The 23,634-nt window shown below is 40.1% G+C and overlaps 1 protein-coding gene across 2 annotated transcripts in view; it reads left to right on the forward strand.

The window, feature by feature from the left end:
* Window positions 1-22,340, forward strand: part of LOC132827074 (aldehyde dehydrogenase, mitochondrial-like) — a 38,371-nt gene extending 16,031 nt beyond the window's left edge. For both annotated transcript variants that reach the window (XM_060843526.1, XM_060843525.1), the window contains exons 5-13: window positions 3,909-4,020; window positions 6,471-6,599; window positions 10,801-10,914; window positions 11,584-11,686; window positions 13,388-13,572; window positions 15,210-15,374; window positions 16,620-16,777; window positions 20,877-20,991; window positions 21,674-22,340. In XM_060843526.1, the coding sequence (XP_060699509.1) occupies window positions 3,909-4,020; window positions 6,471-6,599; window positions 10,801-10,914; window positions 11,584-11,686; window positions 13,388-13,572; window positions 15,210-15,374; window positions 16,620-16,777; window positions 20,877-20,991; window positions 21,674-21,706 (1,114 nt within the window). In that variant the 3' untranslated portion in view covers window positions 21,707-22,340. The remainder of the gene's footprint in view (window positions 1-3,908; window positions 4,021-6,470; window positions 6,600-10,800; window positions 10,915-11,583; window positions 11,687-13,387; window positions 13,573-15,209; window positions 15,375-16,619; window positions 16,778-20,876; window positions 20,992-21,673) is intronic.
* The last annotated feature ends 1,294 nt before the right edge of the window (window positions 22,341-23,634 follow it).

Below are 23,634 nucleotides of genomic sequence, written 5' to 3' on the forward strand. Positions count from 1 at the left end.
CAAGCACAATGGGCCAAAGGGCCTCCATGTTCTATCATATCATATCATATTCTGTATACTTGAATATAAATTTATTCAATGTTTGGGCTCAATTTATTGATTACAGTTGGAATTCTTCTCTAGCCTTATATTGTTACTTCACCATTTGTTTAGATTCTTGGAAGTACTCCTTTTTAAGAAGGTAATTTCAGTTTGGAGAACTTTTTTAACAAAGTGGTAATATACTCTGAGCTACACGAAGACTGTAGGAGGAGGAAGAGAAAATAAAGGCCCAACAAAATTGTAGAAACAAACTAGTGACTGTTTGTCCCTAGTGAGTAAATCATATAAACCAGGAGGAGCCCAGATTCTGTCCCCAGCCTGCACCAGATTAGTTTAATTTCAATGGGAGTTGTAGAGAGAATGTGAGAATAGCCTGAGAGAAGGGGAAATTGGTCAGTTTAGATCCTTAATTGACCTCAGGAGCGTGACACCAGAGGTACTATTCTTGGAGCTCCTACCAATGCCTCTATTAACCTTGTAGCTAATATTACTCTTAGTAAGAAGACCTTGCACGTGTTGTTTAAATGGTTAATTCTGTTATTAGTTGCCAGATTATTTCTTCTGGCAATACTACTTTCATTGCATTGTGTTGTTAAGGGGGTGGGGATGTGGAGGGGACAGACTGCACAATAGGAGTTGAATAGAGAAAGCAGTTGTAAATGAGAGAGCTGTTTTAAATCTATGAACAATGAAATATTCAGTAACCTGGAAATCAGAAAAGGCTCATGCTAATGAATTCCCTAAAGTAGAGACTCAGCATTCAATCATAAAGCTGCAGAAGTTCAGAAAAATGTGATCATGGATAATGTGAATGCTATTGGAATGAACACTGATATTAGATGTGAGACACAGTAAGAAAGGATGGTAACTTCTGGTTAGAATGTTCTACCTTAAGTTTTTAGGTGATGACTTTATGTAAAATGTTATTTTGAATAACTTCTGATATTTACTTATGGTTTTTAAGAATTGCTTTGGTGTTTAAGAAATGCTTTTTGTGTGGCTTTCAACTTAAGTCATAGATAATAATTAAGGATGTTAATGAATTCTTCTAATTCTCCTTCTGTGTGAATCCAAAGACTCCACATGTGAACACCAAAACAGTAAGGCAATGCTAATAAACTAGTACATCGCCTAAGTAAATGAAATATTGAGAATGGCAAAAGAGCCCTTGACTGAAAATAAACAGATTCCTGCTGCATTGGAAGCATATGAAGCATTGTCCCACTGAAATCATTTATCGGAGGCCACTGCAGCAGAACGGCCTGTAGTGCAATCTGGCTTCTAGGCAAATCTGGATCTGCTTAATGCTTGCACTTGGACTGGTTCTGGACGACACAGGTCTGGTACTCACCTCATGCTGATTCTGCCTATAATCCCTCGAATGCATGCAGGCTCAGTATCTGACATGGTAGCTGCAAGTGTGAAATAATTGAAAGTGCTGTTTCTTCATTCTTCTCCATGTTCTTGGTCAGGTTGGACTCAGATATGTAGAAGGAAAAAGTTTGTCATGCATGGAAAGTAGAAAGTCAGTGAAGCCAGGTCCTGTGAACAAATGAATAAAATGACAATGTACATGTTTGCTTATTTTTTTGATTAGTTCCTCTGATCTCCCCCACTTCTATCTTTCCCTTCTCTCCCTTTTAGAGAAGTAAGTGTCTTGAAGTCTTTCTAGCTGAACTGAGCATAAGCTCTGATGTGGGTGTAAGATTTTTTTAGTGCCAGTGCTAATTGTGAGGATGAAATAAAAAATGTGAATTATGAGTGTGATACTTGATTGCTCACTTAAGATATTGTTAATAATGCCAATTTATGAGGCTGCTGGTGCAGGTGGTAAGGTTTGACATTTGGAAATACATTCACTGACCTCAACCACTTACTTGGGATTTTTGACATTCTCACAGCACTGCACTCACTGATCCTTGGGGCTTGAGTCGTCATGATGTTGACATCCACAGTTATCTGCAACTACCTTTTTGACAGGTATCTAGAGATACCCTCCCCATACAGATGTGACACTTTCCAGTGAAGGTTTCAAAAGCCTTGGTATTGGCATTCTTTCTTTGCCATCCCAATTTCCCAAAGTCAAGTTCTCTTCAGTCACAATTCAAAGAAGCTCTCGCTCTTGCTCTCGCTCTCGCTAATAGGGTGCAGCCAAGCTTTAATTTATACTAGTCAGCTACAATATTGGAGCCTTGCTAATGTCATAGAGCTGTACAGCATGGAAACAGACTTTTTTGTCTAACTTGTCTTAGCTCATTGAATGTTTTGGTGAATGCAGAAATCATTGAAATGACCAAACAGCATCGACATTCTGCTTGCATTGCAATTGATCAATCAAGTTGTACATGCAATCCTGCATGCTTGTTTTCATCATCTATTCAATTTCAGCTTTGTTTTTGTTCTTTTGAGGACTCCATAACACACTGGAGTGTTATAACACTCCATAACAAGATGTGTTGGGGCAGCCATTTATTTGCAGAAGTGGTATTTTGTAGCTTTAAGTAAATTTTCTGGGGACAGAAAGCTTTGTGAGATGGTATCTACATGAGATGTGATGTATATGGACTTTAGTAAGGCGTCTGACAAGGTTCCCCATAGCAACTGATTTAGTAAGGTTGGATCTCAGAATACAGGGAGAACTAGCCATTTGGATGCAGAACTGGCAGAAAGGTAGAAAACAGGGTGGTGGTGGAGGGTTATTTTTCAGATTGGAAGCCTGTGACCAGTGGAGTGCCACAAGGATTGGTGCTGGGTCCTCTACTTTTCGTAATTTACATAAATGATTTGGATGCAAGCATAAGAGGTACAGTTAGTAAGTTTGTAGACACCAAAATTGGAGGTATAGTGGACAGCGAAGAGGGTTACCTCCAATTACAACAGGATCTTGACCAGATGGGCCAATGGGCTGAGAAATGGCAGATGAAGTTTAATTCGGATAAATGTGAGGTGTTGCATTTTGGGAAAGCAAATCTTAGCAGGACTGATGCACTTAATGGTAAGGTCCTAGGGAGTGTTGCTGAACAAAGACACCTTGGAGTGCAGGTTCATAACTCCTTGAAAATGGAGTCGCAGGTAGATAGGATAGTGAAGAAGGCTTTTGAAATGCTTTCCTTTTTTGGTCAGAGTATCGAGTACAGGAGTTGGGAGGTCATGTTGCAGCTGTACAGGACATTGGTTAGGCCACTGTTGGAATATTGCATGCAATTCTGTTCTTCCTATTGAAAAGATGTTGTGAAACTTGAAAGGGTTCAGAAAAGATTTACAAGGATGTTGCCAGGGTTGGAGGAATTGAGCACTAGGGAGAGGCTGAATAGGCTGGGCTGTTTTCCCTGGAGAGTCAGAGGCTGAGGGATGACTTGAGGTTTACAAAATTGAGGGGCATGGATAGGGTAAATAGGCAAAGTCTTTTCCCTGGGGTTGGGGAATCCAGCATTAGAGGGCATAGGTTTAGCGTGAGAGGGGAAAGATATAAAAGAGACCGAAGGGGTAACTTTTTCATGCAGAGTTGGAATGTATGGAATGAGCTGCCAGAGGAAGTGGTGGAGGCCAGTACTACAACATTTAAGAGGCATTTGGATGGGTATATGAATAGGAAGAATTTGGATGGATATGGACCAGGTGCTGGCAGGTGGGACTAGATTGGATTGGGATATCTGGTCAGCATGGACGAGTTGGACCGAAGGGTCTGTTTCCATGCTGTACATCTGACTGTATGGATACGATTGAATAACACAGTGCAGAATGTGTAGGTATGAACCCGCAGTGCTGTCTGCCTCATGGTGGATTAGCACGGTTGGAAATGTACAAAGCAAATAAACCAATGGCGTGACTTGGAAATTATCCCTTAATCTTTAAATTTTTTTTAGGTACTATGCAGGCTGGGCTGACAAATATCATGGTAAAACCATCCCTATAGATGGAAACTACTTCTGTTATACACGTCATGAGCCAGTTGGTGTGTGTGGGCAAATCATCCCGGTGAGTGAATACTGAAAACTTTGAGAAGTTTTACTGTACAGATGAGAAGCAATCTTTGCTTTCCATTTTCACTAGGTTCTTGATGCATATTTTATTATTAGAGCAGTTGTTATTTGAAGCATTTTGTTTCAAATGAATTGATTAACACTGATATCTCCATCTAAATTTTAATGCGAAAAACTTATTTGTATCTATTTATGAAGAATTTCGTGCTAATAGGACTTGCACAACATTCAAGCAAAGTTACCTGATCATAATATTGGAGACTTTTTCTGAGACAGGATTCATAATTATTTGGAAAAGCATAGTTTAATTAGAGATAGTCAGCATGACTTTGAGAAGGGCAGATCATGCTTCCCAAATCTTATTGAATTATTTTGAGAATGTGTGACAACGCAAATTGATGAAAGTAGAGCAGTGGGTGTGGTATATATGGATTTTAGCAAGGCGTTTTGATAAGATTCCCAATGAGTCATTCAGAAAGTAAAGAGGCATGGAATACAGGGAAAATTGGCAGGTCCGTAGAAGGCAGAGGGTGATAGTAAATGGAAAGTTTTCAGCCTGGAGCTTGGTGACCAGTGCAGTTCTACAGGGATATGTTCTGGGACCTCTGCTGTTTGTGACTTTTATAAATGACTTGGATGAGGAAGTGGAAGAGGGGTGTGATTAGTAAGTTTGCCGATGACATGAAGGTTGGTGGAGTTGTGGATAGTGTGGAGGGCTGTTGTAGGTTGCAATGGGACCTTGACAGGATACAGAGCTGGGCTGATAAGTGGCAGATGGAGTTCAACCTGAAAAAGTATGAAGTGATTCGTTTTGGAAGGTTGAATTTGAATGCAGATTACAGGGTTAAAGACAGGATACTTTGCTGTGTGGAGGAACAGAGCAATTTTGGGATCCATGTCCATAGATCACTCAAAGCTGCCCCACACATTGATAGGATTGTTAAGGCCTATAGTGTTGACTTTCATTAGAAGGGGGATTGAGTTTAAGAGCTGTGAGGTTATGCTGCAGCTCTATAAACCCTGGTTCGATAACAGTTGGAACATTTGTGTTCAGTTCTAATGGCCTCAAAAAAGGAAAGATGTGAAAGCTTGAGAGTGCAGAGGAGATTTACCAGGATACTGACTGGACTGGAGGGCAAGTCTTTAAAGTCGAGGGAGCTAGGGCTTTTCTCATTGGAGCAAAGAAGAATAAGAGGGGACTTGATAGAGGTGTACAAAATGATGAGAAGCATAGATAGAGGACCTCGCTGTATTGGCAGTACTTGCTCATGAGAAACACATGCAGCATGTTAGTGCAATTTGGCAAATGGAATTAAGAGGTTAAATACCAATACTTGGGTTGGTAAAACGAGTTGAGTGGAAGACTACAATAGAAGTTACAAATTGTTTGTTTGTAATCTGGTTACTTTGGAAAAATTCAAAATTATTTTAAACTAGGCAACTGTAAATTTGTAATTTTCCAAAGCTGCATATTGCTTTTTAAATATTTTGGTACTTACCTTGTTCATCCTTAATTTAAGGTTAGAGTTCAATGCTTTAAATATATATTTTGCCCTAAACTCTGGTTTTAATCAAATAGCCAGGCTAATCACTTTGTCTGACCCTGAGGAACCATGTTAAATAGTACAGTGGTCCAATTTAACCAGATGGATCACTTGGTTTCTGCTCAGAAAGGCAACCAATATATCCTGAAGCTAACATCATTGCAAATAGCCACAGAAGTAATAGAAATATATGATTTTGAATTTGGAAAATGGGTGGATTGCTTCACAATTAAAATAAAGTTTCCAATCAAGATTGAAGTTTTATTTGCCTGTTTCTGCGAGACCGTGTATACATAGATGCAGTGGAGATCCTTAGATCTGTTTCAAACTTAAATACCTGAGTAAATCATACATGCCTTTAAATACTAAGCATTTCTCAATCACTGTAACCAACCCAAAACATGATTACTCAGTTGACAGCCAGCCAGGCTGGAACTCCTTTTGGGTATCAATAACAACTGTGAAGAAATACCCTACATCAGAAGGTGTGGTAGTCTTGGAGTTACCGATAAAAGTGAGGGTTACTAGGCTGCTTATTCTACAGTTCACACCTGCCATGTTGGCATTCTGATTTTTTTTATTTGGAATTGCTTGTGAAACTTGTCAAGTTCCTTTTTTGGTTTCTGCAAATCCTCCATTTTATGATCTATATTATAACTTAGTTGCTTCACACCAACTGGAATGTTCATTCTTCCTAGCTGGCTGGAACTTGGGCACAGTAACCTATTTACCTTGGAGAGCTGCTTTCTACATTGTCTTCTGTCTGACATGCAGCTAACATTTTTTTTGTCTCCGTCCATTGTAAAATCTTACTGATTCTCACATCTTTGGCCTTATCCAATAATTGATAATTTCTATGTATTTCTTTATTTTAACATCCAATTCTATCTCTCTTTTTCAGTGGAATTTTCCACTGTTAATGCAGGCCTGGAAGCTTGGACCAGCACTAGCAACTGGAAATGTGGTGGTGATGAAGGTGGCAGAGCAGACCCCATTAACAGCGCTCTATGTTGCAAACTTAATCAAGGAGGTAGGGCTAAGTTTATTTTAAAATGTTTTTAAAAATAATTGATTAAATGTGCTAAAAGAAAATTGCATTTCCTTGAATATTGCTCATTGGTTTTGTCGTCATAATTTGTTCATTAATGCCCTTCGGGGAGGAAATTTCCCTTCCTTATTCCAGCTTCCCTCTGTTTCTGGGTCCACTACAGCATGATTAATAGCCTCTCAGCTCCCCTCTGAAATGGCTGTGTTAAGCTACTTGGTTCTTTCAAACTGCTATAAAAAAGCATATGCTCTGTAAAGGTTTAAAGACCGTAGCTCTCGTGCGCACTCAGGCGATTAGTGAGATGCCAACATTTATTGTCTAGTCTGCAACGTTCACATCTGAAGAAAGATTTTTGTCTTGAAAAGTTTCCAATTTTACTTTGGCTATGGGAATGTGATGAGATCATATCTTGATTGTTGGTGTAGGATGGAAAGTAACAGTATAACTCGCCTATGGTCACTTTCTTATTTATAAACAGTAATGATATCGGTTATTGTTTGCATTCTAATCTACTTTCTGTGAAGGTGTAGAATAAAGGAGGAGGAAGGAAACTTCATTTAGAAACCAAAGCTGATGTAAACAATACCTAAGCCTTCAAGATGATGAAGCATTCTGAAATAGCTCCTGTTGCCTTGTATATTGCTTTGGCTTTGCACACGATGTTACTGCAGTGTGCTTATGGGTGCCTTATTGATGGTGATGTCACCTGTTGTATAAATCTGTTTTCTGCCTATCTATTGATGTGTAAAGTTCTTGGAGCAGACTTGTTGTTGCCCATTGCAATAGTTTTCCACAGAGATGCCTGCAAGAATTGTTGCAACAGTTTTGGAAGAAAGCCAGGGCATTGTATCCTGAGCTGACTTGATTTTCTGCTTGGGTATTCCTGCCTCAATTCATAGTGGTCACCTGTATCATTGAAGCATGGTGTTCTATTTTTAATGTTGATTTTCTCTTGTCGTAATGGATAGCATTCTATTAAAAGTAAAAATACTGTGGATGCTGGAAATAAGAAACAGAATTCTGGAAAAGCTCCGGTCTGGCAGCATCTGTGGAAAGGGAAGGAGTTATGGTTTCACATTTAGTAAGGCTCTTTCTTGACAGGATCAGAACTACAATATTCCTCCAGCCTTGTTTGTTAGTGTTCTGTTAGCTGCCTTATCACTTGCTGTACCTGCATACTAACTTCTGACTCGTGATAGAGCCCCTAGATCCCTCTCTGCCTCAGAATTTTGCAATTGTTCTGTTTTAAATAATCTGTTCTTTTTATTCTTCCCATCAGTGACCATCTTCAAATTTTTCCAAATTATGCCCCTGTTTGAAAGATGTTTCCCTATTCATTTGTATCGGCCTGTAATCTTCAGAACATTCTTTTCTACTTATCTGTGTATCCTCTAAAAATGTAGCTGCCGTGTCTTTGTCTCCTTCATCTTAGTAATTGATATAAATTGTAAAAGGTTGAAGCCACAGCAGCAATCCCTGCAGGATCACACTTGTCACACCCTGCTAAACCAAAAAAGGCTGATTTCCCTATGTTCTGTTTTCGGTCTTCTGTCCATGCTAGTATGTTGGCCTTTATACCATGTGTTCTAATTTGTACCAGACCTTTTTATGTAGAATCCTCTTAAATGCCTTCTGAAAATCCAGATATAGTACATCTCTTACCTGCTTACCCATGATGTATGTTACTCCTTAAAGAATTGATTTTATTGTGGGATCCCCTAGCCCTGTTTATTTCATGATTCTTCTGTGTTTTGGCATGCAAATAGTTCTGAGCTAAGGCTTCACTAGATTACACTTGATTTTTACATGTGCCTGGTGCAGCCTCTGGTATGCCCTTCTGCACTTTTCATTGAACCAAGTTTAATTCTGCTGCTGTTGACCAACATTAGCTCTTGAATGCACAAGTTTGAGTTGCTGGACCTGTTTGAAGTCTCTCCCTTTTTTGGAATGGTAGAAGTGCCCTACAGCGCACTGGATGGAATCCTTGATGTGAAGGTCCGACTTCAACGTACTGACTGGTGGTCAATCCATTGTGTACTGTCATGAATAGCTGCATCTATGATGGGTAGATTGGTGAGAATGACTTTGGTAAATTTTTCTTATTATTGGTTCTATCCCCAACTCCCATAGACCCAGACTTGACCAGTTGTTTCGGTAGTGATGCTACTGAGCCACTGTTGGACATTTGAAGTCCGCCATCCAGTGCACATTTAATGCTCTTGCCATCTTTAATGTTTCCTCCAAATGTTGTTCAAATGGAGTATTGACTAATCAACTGAATGGCGTATGGTAAGTGGTAATTTTCTTTATCTATGTTTGACCTGATGCCATGAGACATTGTGGGGCCTGGAGTCCATGTTGTGAACTCCTGGAGAAATTCCTTCCTTACTCTTTATTGCTGCGCTGTCAAATCTGGTGAGTCTGTGGTTCTGTTCGCCGAGCTGGGAGTTTTTGTTGCAAACGCTTCGTCCCCTTTCAAGGTGATATCCTCAGTGCTTGGGAGCCTCCTGTGAAGCGCTTCTGTGCTGATTCCTCTGGCATTTATACTGGTTTGAATCTGCCGCTTCCGGTTGTCAGTTGCTGTCCGCAACCGGAAGCGGCAGATTCAAACCAGTATAAATGCCGGAGGAATCCACACAGAAACGCTTCACAGGAGGCTCCCAAGCACTGAGGATGTCACCTAGAAAGGGGACGAAGTGTTTGCAACAAAAACTCCCAGCTCGGCGAACAGAACCACAACAACGAACACCTGAGCTACAAATCTTCTCTCAAACTCTGGTGAGTCTGTCATGCAAATGTGACAGGATGTATCCAGATTTGATGGTGGTGGTATCTGGGACACTGATTTCATAAGTGTGACTATTGGTTGACTAGTGTGTGGGACTGTGCAAATTTTGGTATAGTCCTGTGATGTTGGTAAGGAGGACTTTGCAATGTCAACATCGTATTCGGTGCCTAGGTTGATGCTGTCTGGTGCTTCCATTCAAAGGTTTTGCTCCTTATTTAAATTTTTTAGTTTAATACAGCTTGCTAGAAGACAGTAGAGAGTTCTTGATAGTGTTATGGACCTGGAGTCACATGTTGGCCAGACCAGATAAAGATGGTAGGTTTCTTCCCTAAAGGACATTAGTAAACCAGATGGGTTTTTACAACAATCAATAATGGTCATTGTTAGGTCAGCTTTTAACTCCAGTTATTTACTGAATTCAGATTTTGCCATCTGCCACATTGGGATTCTAACCCATGTGTCCAGGATTACTAGTTCAACGAGATTACCCCATACTTGCTGCTTCCCCCTTGTTCATATAGTTTAACCCTTTCATGCTCTATATCCAGGCTCTCACCGTTGTCGGCCCACGTCATTATTTGATCCAGTTCTGGCTGAATGGTAGATATGAGTTTGCAAATGGAGTTGAAAGATGGTTTATTGCTGATGAAGCAACTGTAGATATTTGGGACCAGAGCACTGCTATAAGGAGTTCCTAGAGCTGAGATAATTAGCCTCCAACAGCCACTGGAGATTTTTTTCCTTGGTTTCCATTGACTTCAATTTTATTAGGATTCCTTGGCGTCATGCAGGTTGGAATACCTAAAATATCAAGGACCGTCTTCCTGGTGTACCCTGTCGAGTTTGACTGTTCTGTCCATAATTACATTGAAGCTATAATGAGGTCTGATAACATTCAAGCCAAGTATCTCTTAACAAATGATTGGTAAGAGCCATTTGATAGGACTGTTAATGACCGACTGTTCCCATTAATTTGCTAAGGCAAATGACCATACTGCAATAGATACCAAAGTCTGGATCTCCAAAGCTAGAGATTTATTTTTTTCAAACTATCAGCCACAAAGTTTATAAATGACACCTATGGGACAAGAGAGAAGGGAGCAGGTGTTGATTCAACCACGTTTTGTGCAAAGGTGTACTGACCCATGTAAATTAGGTGAACCAACCATCATTCTAAAATTTCAGCAAGGGCAGCATTCAATGGCACTGGTGTATATGTTTTTGGCATAACTGCTAGGATTGCATTTTACATATATTCAGTTCACTTTTATATCACTTCAATTGGAAAAATAGATGAATGTTGATGGCAGAAATATTTTGCTTGAATTGGATTTGTAGGAAGGATTTTCAGTCAGTTTCTCTTAATTACTGTCACATTACACTTTTTTTAAACAGGCAGGATTTCCACCAGGAGTTGTGAATATTATTCCTGGTTTTGGAGAAAGCGCAGGAGCAGCCATTGCCTCTCATATGGATGTTGATAAAGTTGCATTCACAGGATCCACGGAGGTCAGTTTGGAAATTGAGGCATTTCAAGTCAAACTCTGGAAGTTTACGGATTGGATCAGTGAAAAGCTCGTTCATTCATAGAATGCACAACAAGTACAAATCCTGGAAATGTAATACTCAATTGAACTGTATAAATCTGTCTAATTTGTTTATATGCAGTAATACATTTTATTTAATTGGGATTTTTATTACATTTCACTGTGCTACAATATCCCTGCTATGAAAGCTCTTCAGTTATTGGCCAACCAGAATAGTTATTGCATTCCTGCCCCTCCTATTACCAAAGCTTGCTTCAAACAATGTATGCTTGCATACAGTTCTGCAGTTGATCTGTCTTGTTGGTTGTGTGCTCCTGAATTAAGCCATGCAAGGTGAAGGTATTCTGTGGTTCAATAACTAAGTTTTGAGTTTTATGGCTTGGATTGAACCAAGCATGTAGATGTCAATTGAACTACTGGATCAACACCAGTAAATAAAGATTCTATAAAAATAAATTCAGGCTTTGGAGGTGATTTAACTAATGATTTTGGAATACTTTATTTTGGGCTCATGAGCTACACTGTCTTGCCACATCCTGATGATGATTTCTTGTATTTCACGATTTCTTGTTCACCATTTACTTTTTCTTAATATACTTGTTTTTTCAGAAGTGTGTTCCTGTCTTCTCAGGTTGGTCACCTGATCCAGCAGGCTGCAGGAAAAAGTAACTTGAAGAAAGTGACCCTGGAACTTGGAGGAAAAAGCCCAAATATTATCCTCTCTGATGCTGATCGTAAGAAATCCTTTATTACATGCAACTTGAGTTCCACTAATCATGTCTTAAAAACAGAAGTTGCTGGTAAGGATCAGCAGATCTGGCAGCATCTGTGAAGAGAAACCAGATCCAGTGACTCTGCCTCTGAGGAAGGGCTGCCAGCTCCAAAATGTCAACTGATTTCTCTTCACAGATTCTGTCAGACCTGCTGAGCTTTTCCAGCAACTTCTATTTTTGTTTCTGGTTTACAGCTTCTGCAGTTCTTTCAGTTTTTATCTACTAATCTTGTGTTTGTATCTGACTGGAGAGATTACATTAAACTGCTGGGATCAATAAAACTCTATTTTTATTGCTGGTCTGAGTTGCTGCTAAGTATGCATTCACATGTGTGTGCGCACACGTGTTTAATATCTTAAACATATGTGTGTATTGATGGAGGTGATGGCCTAGTGGTATTATTGGTGGACTGTTAATCCAAAGACCTGGTTTAGAATCCCGCCATGGTAAATGGTGGAATTTGAATTCAACAAAAAAATCTGGAATTAAGAGTCTAACGATGACCATGATTCCATTGTAGATTGTTGGAAAAACCCATCTGGTTCATTAATGTCCTTTTAGGGAGGGAAACTGCCATCCTTACTTGGTCTGGCCTTTACGTGACTCCAGACCCACAGTAATGCGATTGACTCTTAACTGCCCTTTCGGACAATTGGGGATGGGCAATAAATGTTGGCCTAGCCAGCGATGCCCTCATCCCATGAATGAATAAAGAATTTAAAAAATAATAAATGATAAAGAATGTGTACATTCGTTTTATTTCTGAAAGGAACAAATTGAGAATTTTAGTCCACAATGTCAGCCTTCCCCTCTAAGAACTTATGAAAAGCTGATTCAACGTAACTGCTTTGCTTGAATTTGCTTATACAATTATATATGGTCCGAAGTAACGGTTCATTGTTTAGGCGCAGATTCGAGCTTCCCCAGCTAGATTAAGCTGACATTGCCTTTGTAAAATATCCTGCTATTGCGTTGGAAAGGAGAATCAAATGTTAGTTACTACTCGGGCTTACTTGCAGACTTCAGAGATCTACTGTCCTCTTTGCTTTGCTCTTTTGATTAGAGCAAGAAAGTAAAACTAAAGTCACCATAGCCCAAGAGAGCCATATGGCTGCTCAGTTTATTACAGAAAACCTGAGGGTTACCACACCTCAGGCAAGGGGAGAGGATGAGAAGGAGAGTCCTTCATGATAACCTCAGCCAGTGCGAGAATTGAAACTCTACTATTGGCATTACTTGGCATTGCAAATCATTGTCCATCCAAATATTGTTGGGGTTGGTTAGCTCAGTTGGCTGGACAGCTGGTTTGCAATGCAGAGTGATGCCAATAGTGTGTGCTCATGAGATTACCATGAAGGTCTCTTGTTCTCAATGTCCCCCTTCAACTCAGGTGTGGTGACCCTTGTGTTAAAACACCACCACTAGTCAGCACTCTCTCCCTCTCCCCATCCCAAAAGTCATAACTAGAACCTGAAGGAAGTAATCTGCAAATTGGTCTGGAGGAGGATTTACCTCCTGCAGACCTGAATGTTAAAGTGTCTTTCTTTAGCAGCAAACTTGAAATAAACCAAAAATGTGTTTTTTTTAAATTTCAGTAATTTCTCCCATCTCAATAAAAATGTTCTGTTAAATGTTCTGACACTGACTTTGTTAATTTTCCAGTTGACCATGCAGTTGAGGAATCCCATACAGCTCTATTCTTTAATCAAGGACAGTGCTGCTGTGCTGGGTCACGTACATATGTTCAAGAGTCTATCTACAACCAATTTGTGGAACAGAGTGTGGAAAGAGCAAAACTTCGAACTGTAGGAGATCCATTTGATTCCAGGAATGAGCAGGGGCCACAGGTAAATGTATACGGAATTGAAAACTAGTTGAGAATGTTTGGCTTTTTGCCATTTAAGGAATACCATCATTTTGCCCTTTGTGCTATAGAAAGGTCATGTATGGTACTTCTAACCATTACAGTCAGGCTGGAATTTTATACCCTATGCTAGGAGAGAGCAGAGTGCAAAATTAGCTGCTGTTGTGGTGGCACATGCAAGCCATTACCCACTTATACTTGGACTTTACCAATTAATAACCACTTGAGAGCTGCTTCCTGCTGTTTTTACCTACGGCGAGAGGTGCCATTGCCATATGGCAAGGCAGCCGAGCTAAAACTGGTGGCCTTGGAGATGCAAACAGAGTCACTCCTGTTTGGGCACGCTCTTCTGCTTTTGGTAACACCTGCTAGCATTAGAGATGCTTCTTCTTGGATTGGCTGGTAGCTCTTGGATGCTAATCCCACTTTTTATCGCAGCAAATATATAGCCAATGGCAAAGCCAACATCTTTAAGATTTTAGTATCAGTTTTGTTTGTTCCTTACTCCTCCAAGTCAATCTTTTTTTATATATTTCTTGGTTATTAGCTTCTGTCTGGTATTGATTGCACCCACTAACTCACTGGTGTGTACAGTAGAATTGCTACGCTAAATTAATGCCAGTGCAAAGGATAACTGCCTCTTGTGCCTCCAATCATACTGAAGAATATACCTAAAAAAAGAGAAGTAGAGGGAATGATTTAGGTTCTCCTAAAAATAGTCATTGCTACATTTGATCTCATTTTCTGCCAGCCTTCATTCTGACTTGGCTAATAGTGTCAAATTCATAAATTATTCTTAAGCAGGTGTGAAGAATTACTTTAACTGGTAGTTGTGATAACTTTAATGTTAGAATTCTGTTGACACTTGCTATCTGACTCACCAATGAAAAGTAGCCACTTGTTAGAAACTAGTTGCAAATTTAAAAATCTCACAACACCAGGTTATAGTCCAAACCCAGTCCAACACTGGTATCTCAAATCTTGATACAAATGATATTGAATTACAGTAAGAGTTGACCGCATTCAAGGAGGTTGGGGAATGATTTGGGCAGAAAATGACAAAAAAAAGTACATGAAATGATTTCACTGGAATCTTAAATTAGTATCTATCCAGAACTTAATGGAAAAAGTAAAAGATTTGTATTTGTACAGCATCTTTCATGACCACAAAGTTCCTGAAATGATTTGCATATAGTGATATGATTTATATATATTAAACATAGTCATCGTTATAATTTTAGGAATTGTAACAGCCAGGTTGAACACATAAATAGTAATATGGTGATTTGATAATCTGTTTTCGCGAGACCATTGTTGAAGAATAAACGTTGGCCATATGTAGGATAGCCCCCTCAAATTTCTTTTGAAACAATACCACAGGATGCTTTATATTCACCTAAGGAGAGCAACCAATGCATCTGTATCACATGTTATCTGATGTATTGCACCTCTGATACTGCAGTAGTATCAGCCTTGACTTTATGCTGAAGCCCTGGAGAGCCCCACAGAATGATTCTTCAATGTGCTTACAAATATTTGGTTTTTGGCTCCGTCCAGGTCATTGGAACACTTTGTGAATTTAACCACTGTTGATAACTAGTTATTGTATGTTTATTACAGGTAGATGAAGAGCAATTCAATAAAATTCTGGGATACATTAGTAGTGGAAAAAAGGAAGGAGCCAAACTTCTCTGTGGGGGAGGAGTGGCAGCAGATCGTGGGTTCTTCATCCAGCCAACTGTGTTTGGAGATGTGAAGGATGATATGATTATTGCTAGAGAGGAGGTGAGTTCACACATTTGCAAAATCATAACTAGGATAACAATCTTGTTTCTGTATCAAGAGCTCAGAATATGAGTTGAAAATGTTAAGTTGTTTCAGGTTTGCTTTATTATTATTATCTTTGTATTTTGGTAGACTATTATGGTTTCAAATTAAAATGTATAATATGGCAACCAGAACTTTACAGTGCTCCAAGTATAGACTAACAAATTTCAGTATAAGTTTAGCACATTTTATAATTTTCAATCCCCCTAATTTTGATGTCTGCAAATTTTAGTTGTTTTTCTATTGCAATTTTATTCCAAAATCTAAAATAGTTAAATGACAGTGGTCCCACTTCTGATCTTTATGGATCAGTACTTCACATCTTCTGTCACTTGGCTACCTTCTCTGTCTTCCAGCTTTTCTTTTTTGCACTGATCTTTTCTCATTAGTCTATGGTGTAGTACCTTATCAAAGGCCTTTTGGAAATCTGTTGTATCTACTCCAATATCCTTGTCAATTCTCATCAAAATCTAATGATATTAGTAACTTAAGACTTGCTCTTAAAATGCATGTTGACTTTGTTTTGATTCTTTTCGCTTATCCTTTAGTGGGGGTTCCATTATTTTTCCTTCTACTAATGTTAACTGATTTATTGTTCCTTGACATGTTCTAAAGCCATCTTAAGTACAAATGTGAATTTAGTCATCTGGTACTCTGATGCACATCTTTTCCTAATTAAATAATAGTGCCTTAACTAAACTTGAGTAAAATATTTTACTCCAAATTGTTTAATAAATTTGTGATTGTGTCACAGTTGTTGACCCTTTTTCCTATTAATGTTAGTTGCCAAGAGGAATTGATGGTCCTATTAGCTACTCTGGATAGTGATAATTAATAAGAACCACCTACACTCTTTTTATATGGTGTTTTTTAATAGAATAAAATATTACAAGGTACTTTAGGCATTATAAACCAATAGATTACACACTTTACAGTTTGTCAGGGGTGCTAACTAACTTTAGGGTTCAAGTAACAATTCATACATCATTCCTAGTTGGATTATAATCTTACGCCCATGTCTCTGTCTCTGTCTCTGTCTCTGTCTCTCTCTATTAATTAAAAATACCATGGAAACATCTATTCCTGCTCATTGATAATGATTAGATGTTATTTGTCCTTAATCAAAACCAATTTGCTAAAAATGTAAAAGGCTGTGTTGAAAATATATCAGAATAAATATATATTGTTTTTATTTTAATTTAGATCTTTGGACCAGTGATGCAGATTCTGAAGTTTAAGACAGTGGAGGAGGTGATTGAGCGAGCAAATGATTCTGTGTATGGACTTGCAGCAGCAGTGTTTACCAATGACCTCAACAAGGCTAATTACGTGTCTCAGGGGCTACGCACAGGAACTGTCTGGTCAGCATTCCTATATAGCTTTAAGTTATGCATTTGTGGAAGAAACTGTACGTTTGGAATATTCTGAGGCTGTGAAATGCATTGAACTTGTATAGCCCTAAGATTTAACAAAGATTAATTACAGTCATACAGTTCAGAAACCAACCCTTTGGTCCAACTCATCTGCTCCAACCAGACATCCCTATTTGACCTAAGCCCATTTGGCACATAAACCCTTCCCATCCAGATGCCTTTTAAATGTATTTGTACTAGCCTCCTCCACTTCCTCTGGCAGTTTTTCCATATACACCCCATCCTCTTCAGGTTCCTTTTTAAATCTTTCCCCACACTGTAACCCTATACCTTTTTGGACTCTTTCCTCTCACCCTGTCTTCGCTCCAAACTCTTCAGTCCCAGCAAAATCCTTGTAAATCTTTTCTGCACCCTCTCAAGTTTAACAACATCCTTCCTTTTGGATGGTGACACATTGTTTCACTTTTCCACCAATAGTTGGTGCGTTTGGGTGAATGCAATTTAAAAACTAACAAATATGTACTCAATGAGACTGCTTAATGAATGACAGGACACAGGAAGCTCAGAAGAACAGGGATCCTGGGGTACTTTTTCACAGATCCTGGAAGGCAGCAGGACAGGTTGACAGGATAGTTAAGGTGGTGTACTGGACACTTGCCTTTATCATTCGTGGCACAGATTAAGTGCAGGGAGGTTATGTTGGAGCTGTACAGAATCTTGGTTGGGTCACAGTTGGAATATTGAGTGCAGTTTTGGGTATCAAATCCAAGGAAGGATGTGATTGCACTGGAGGAGGTGTAGAGGAAATTCACCAGGATATTACTTGAAATGGAACAGTTTGGCAATGAAAAGAAGCTGAAGAAGCTTGTGTTTTCTTCAAAGCAAAGAAGGAAAATTATTTTAGGTACATAAGATTGAGGGGCATAGACAGGGTGAACCTCTTGGTTGAAGAGTCAATAACAGGGGGACACCTTTAAGATGAAAGGAAAGCGTTTGAACAGGAATTTGAGAAAAATGTTTTTTCGTACCCAGAGGGTGGTGGATATCTGGAATGGGTGGATAAGATGGAAACCTCCAACTTCTGAAAAATACTTTGATCAGCATTTTTAATGCTATGACATTTATGGCTTTGGACATATTGCTGGAAAATTGGATTAGTATAGATTTGGAATAAATATCTTTCAGTGCAAGTTTTAATGGGCTAAAAACCCTCTTCTGTACTGAATGATTCTATGCAATGATTGTAATGCAATATGAGCGTTCTCCCCTCCCTAAGCCACTACCTCAAGGCTCATTACAGCGAAATTCACAGGACCCTGACCTCTGCAGTACCAACCTTGCCCAAAGCCTTCAGCAAACTGAAGGAGCAGGAAGCAGCAGAATGACCATTTTGGAGGCAGATGTTTGCTGGAAAATGGGAAGCCTTCAGAAATGAGATAACAAGAATCCAGAGAAAGTATATTCCTGTCAGGGTGAAAGGGAAGGCTGGTAGGTATAGGGAATGCTGGATGACCAAAGAAATTGAGGGTTTGGTTAAGAAAAAGAAGGAAGCATATGTCAGGTATAGACAGGATAGATGTAGTGAATCCTGAGAAGAGTATAAAGAAAGTAGGAGTATACTTAAGAGGGAAATCAGGAGGGCAAAACGGGGACATAGTGTTGGCAAATAGAATTAAGGAGAATCCAAAGGGTTTTTACAAATATATATTAAGGACAAAAGAGTAACTAGGGAGAGAATAGGGCCCCTCAAAGATCAGCAAGGCGGTCTTTGTGTGGAGCCACAGAAAATGGGGTGATACTAAATATTTTGCATCAGTATTTACTGTGGAAAAGGATCCAGAAGATATAGACTGTAGGGAAATAGATGGTGACATCTTGCAAAATGTCCAGATTACAGAGGAGGAAGTGCTGGATGTCTTGAAACGGTTAAAAGTGGATAAATCCCCAGGACCTAATCAGGTGTACCCGAGAAGCTAGAGAAGTGATTGCTGGACCTCTTGCTGAGATATTTGTATCATCGATGATCACAGGTGAGATGCCAGAAGACTGGAGGTTGGCAAACGTGGTGCCACTGTTTATGAAGGTCAGTAAAGATAAGCCAGGGAACTATAGACCAGTGAGCCTGACCTCGGTGGTGGGCAAGTTGTTGGAGGGAATCCTGAGGTACAGGATTACATGTATTTGGAAAGGCGAGGACTGATTCGGGATAGTCAACATGGCTTTGTGCGTGGGAAATCATGTGTCTCAAACTTGATTGAGTTTTTGAAGAAGTAACAAAGCTGATTGATGACAGAGCAGTAGATGTGATCTACATGGACTTCAGTGAGGCGTTCGACAAGGTTCCCCATGGGAGACTGATTAGCAAGGTTAGATCTCATGGAATACAGGGAGAACTAGCCATTTGGATACAGAACTGGCTCAAAGTTAGAAGACAGGGTGGTGGTGAAGAGTTGTTTTTCAGACTGGAGGCCTGTGACCAGTGGAGTGCCAAAAGAATCGGTGCTGGGCCTTCCTTTTTGTCATTTACATAAATGATTTGGATGCGAGCATAAGAGGTACAGTTAGTAAGTTTGCAGATGACACCAAAATTGGAGGTATAGTGGACAGCGAAGAGGGTTACCTCAGATTACAACAGGATCTGGACCAGATGGGCCAATGGGTTGAGAAGTGGCAGATGGAGTTTAATTCAGATAAATGTGAGGTGCTGCATTTTGGGAAAGCCAGTCTTAGCAGGACTTATACACTTAATGGTAAGGTCCTAGGGAGTGTTGCTGAACAAAGACACCTTGAAGTGCAGGTTCATAGCTCCTTGAAAGTGGAGCCACAGATAGATAGGATAGTGAAGAAAATGTTTGGTAAGCTTTCCTTTATTGGTCAGAGTATTGAGTACAGGAGTTGGGAGGTCATGTTGCAGCTGTATGGGACATTGGTTAGGCCACTGTTGGGTGCAATTCTGGTCTCCTTCCTATTGGAAAGATGTTGTGAAACTTGAAAGGGTTCAGAAAAGATTTACAAGGATGTTTAAAGTTTGGGAGAAGATTTGTAGCTCGGGTGCTTGTTGTTGTGGTTCTGTTCGCCGAGCTGGGAATTTGTGTTGCAAACGTTTCGTCCCCTGTCTAGGTGACGACCTCCGTGCTTGGGAACCTCCTGTGAAGTGCTTCTGTGATCTTTCCTCCAGCATTTGTAGTGGTTTGTCTCTGCCGCTTCCGGTTGTCAGTTCCAGCTGTCCGCTGCAGTGGTCGGTATATTGGGTCCAGATCGATGTGCTTATTGATTGAATCTGTGCATGAGTGCCATGCCTCTAGGAATTCCCTGGCTGTTCTGTTTGGCTTGCCAATATACCGACCACTGCAGCGGACAGCTGAAACTGACAACTGGAAGCGGCTGATTCAAACCACTACAAATGCTGGAGGAAAGATCACAGAAGCGCTTCACAGGAGGCTGCCAAGCACTGAGGATGTCACCTAGACGGGACGAAATGTTTGCAACACAAATTTCCAGCTCGGCGAACAGAACCACAACAATGACAAGGATGTTGCCAGGATTGGAGGATCTGAGCTACAGGCAGAGGCTGAACAGGCTGGGGCAGTTTTTCCCTGGCGCATCAGAGGCTGTGGAGTGACCTTAGAGTTTTACAAAATTTGAGGGGCATGGATAGGATAAATAGACAGTCTTTTCCCTGGGGTTGGGGAGTCCAGAACTAGAGGGCATAGGTTTAGGGTGAGAGAGGAAAGATAGAAAAGAGATCTAGGGGGCAACTTTTTCATGCAGAGGGTGGTATGTGTATGGAATGAGCTGCCGGAGGATGTGTTGGAGGCTGGTAGAATTGCAACACTTAAGAGGCATTTGGATGGGTATAGGAATAGGAAGGGTTTGGAGGGATATGGGCGGGGTGCTGGCAGGTGGGACTAGATTGCATTGGGATATCTGGTCGGCATGGACAGGTTGGACCAAAGGGTCTGTTTCCGTGCTGTACATCTGACTCTGACTTGGAGGGGCTGTTGATCAATAATCTTGATGGAAACTTTGAGCTGGCTTTTAAACTTAAATCTTATTTATAACTTGATATTTTCTCTTGACCACACAGGATAAATTGTTATGATGTGTTTGGAGCTCAAGCTCCATTTGGTGGATACAAAGCTTCAGGCAGTGGACGGGAACTTGGAGAATATGGATTGCAAGCATATACAGAAGTAAAGACTGTGAGTAATGAGTGGTAGCCGTATAAACTCATTTCAGAATATGGTAATCGTTATACTAGCTTTGAGTTCTTTCCCCAGTTGTGGACAGAATTTATTACAGTACACATGACCTTTTCTCCTCCCACTTGTTTTATTCTTGACCACTGTCAACATTATTCCTTCATGACTTCATCCAGGTGGCCATTTCTTGAGACTAAAGATTTGGCAGATTTTATGACCGACTCTAATGTTGTCATTAACTCCTATCTGCAATTATACAGTTATCCAACAGTTTCTCTATCATCTGATTTTTGTTATTCCTGTAACCAGTTTAAGCAATCCAATCATTTGGAATACCTTACTGCTGGAGTTGAGATTGATTGATTGATTGATTGATTGATTATCTCTACATCATCCAGAAATAAAACCTGACACCTTTCTTAAATGTATAATTGGAGTCATGTTGATTCAAATGCTGGTGGTGTATGCTATAAATGACACTTTTTATTTTATCCCTTTTCTGCTGGATTATTAAGTGGGGAAAGACATGAAAATAAATTAGGAGAGGTACTTCTGCGTATTTGCAAAATTGCACTTTCAATTGAAAACTTGGAGGCAGACACTTTTGGTATCAGTTTTTGAAAGAATGAGTGGGAATTTGATTTTTTTTTCCGGAAGTGTAAAATGTTTATTTTCATTTCAGGTGACAGTAAAGGTCCCCGAGAAGAACTCCTAAAACAGCCCACTAACTTTTTAATGAACTTCCAGCCTTTTTAAATGTGAAATTACTACAAAGAATTGAACATTGTAAACTAACAACAGCAAACTTTTTTGAAATGTGTAATGAAAATTCTGATTGTATTGTTAGTGCTAAATGTGAACCTGATGATTATTGCAACAATGATCTTTTTACCATTGGATTAACTAAAATGCTTAAGTGCTGTGCATGCTGAGTAATTGCCTTTGAATATGTACTAATGAGTTTTGCTTGCATTTTGTTAGTTTATTGCAGGCAAATGAAAGATTGATGTGCAGTAATTGATTAGAATCAAAATATTATACTTTTTTGTAGCTAATTTGGTAAAATTACTTTTTTTGGACACTGAAGTAAATGCTTAATTGGTTAAACATTTAAGGATTCAGTTAGTTTTGTTTATTGCTACCTTAAATCTTGTAATATGAATGTAAGGATCCATCCATATGTGCCAACGGCAGAAGATTTTTGTTGCCTAAGGCTACAGTTCCATATATATGTACCAATGAGATGGAACAGCTTTTTACAGGCTAATTATTTGTGTGATTTGAGATTTGTTTAAAATTTTATACCATAAAATGCCAATATAAAGATGAAATCTGATTTAAATACTAAATGTACTCTTTATTTTGATCTTATGCATTTCAGTTCAATATCTATGTTCTTCAATGCATGGTCCCTACCATTGCAGATGGTTTAACAATGAATCCTGGGAACATTTATGTCTAGATGGACCAGACGTGCGCAGGTCTCCCTGCCAAAGACTAGGGATCCTCCTTGGCTTGAGCTGCTACAGGTCTGAGTGGGGCAGACTGAGTGAAGGTTGAGGGCTTGGCTGCATCTGATTGTTCTGAGAGAAGGCTTCTGGTGAGCTGTATATGGCTTCTTTGGCTAGGTGCTTCCTGCTATACCTTGTGAGGAAGGTTCCCTATCATGCCTTTAGTCATAATGACTAGTGGCTAGTGATGCAGTGTAGGTCTCTGCGTATACAGCAGACTGAGTGCTGGTCCTGGTTGTCCATGACAGCCACCAAACTAGTCATGGAGACTGCCACATGCTTGAGGAGGCTGCCTCCTATATAATAGCCCAGATGTTGCAGACTGCAGCTGATGAGAACCATTTTCTCCCTCTCTCCCTCTCTTCCCCTCCCTCCTTCCCCCTCAAATGCTTCTGTATACATTCTTACAAAGTCCCTGATGGCTGACTCCATAGAGTCCTCTGCTGCCAGAAGCTAAGCAGGTCCCTGGTATGCAGAAATCCTCCTTGTGTCAGTGGCCTGAGGTCTGACATGTCCAGCTGCAGAGCTATCACAGTGAGGTGCTCACCAGCTTGTGCTGCAAAACACTATACCTGACTATCCCACCAGGATATGGGGTGGATGCAGGAGACAACCTTGCTGATGTTTCCTTTGAGGTCTCTGAACACTTCCTCAGGTCAAGGGTATCCCTCCTGGTGCACCTGTCCATTTCTCTCTACCAAGACCATCGCAATGGCACCTTGTAAGACATGAGAGCATTGCATCCAGTGGTTAGAAGGGGATGTGTGATGAATGACATGGTCAGTGGGCTTAATGTGAGGACTGCAGGTGCTGGAAACCAGAGTTTAGATCAGTGAGATGCTGGAAAAGCACAGCAGATCAGGCAGCATCTGAGGAGCGGAAACCTCCAGCGTGGAGAGATAAATGGATGGAGGTAGGGCTGGGGAGAAGGTAGCAAAGAGTACACTAGGTGAACGAGTCTGTTTCAGTACATGGTTGAAGAGCTTCAGGGCAGAGGAGATGACTTGGGGGTTGCAGTGAGAGAGAGAGAGACACTCAGATTCTTGTGGAGAGAGGAGAACAACTTCAAGGTAGGCATCCTTGCAAGAGGATTCGCAGTAAGGTTAAAATCAACTAGGCAAAAGTGAGGACT

The sequence above is a fragment of the Hemiscyllium ocellatum genome, chromosome 24 (assembly GCF_020745735.1).
Source record: "Hemiscyllium ocellatum isolate sHemOce1 chromosome 24, sHemOce1.pat.X.cur, whole genome shotgun sequence".
NCBI lineage: Eukaryota > Metazoa > Chordata > Chondrichthyes > Orectolobiformes > Hemiscylliidae > Hemiscyllium > Hemiscyllium ocellatum.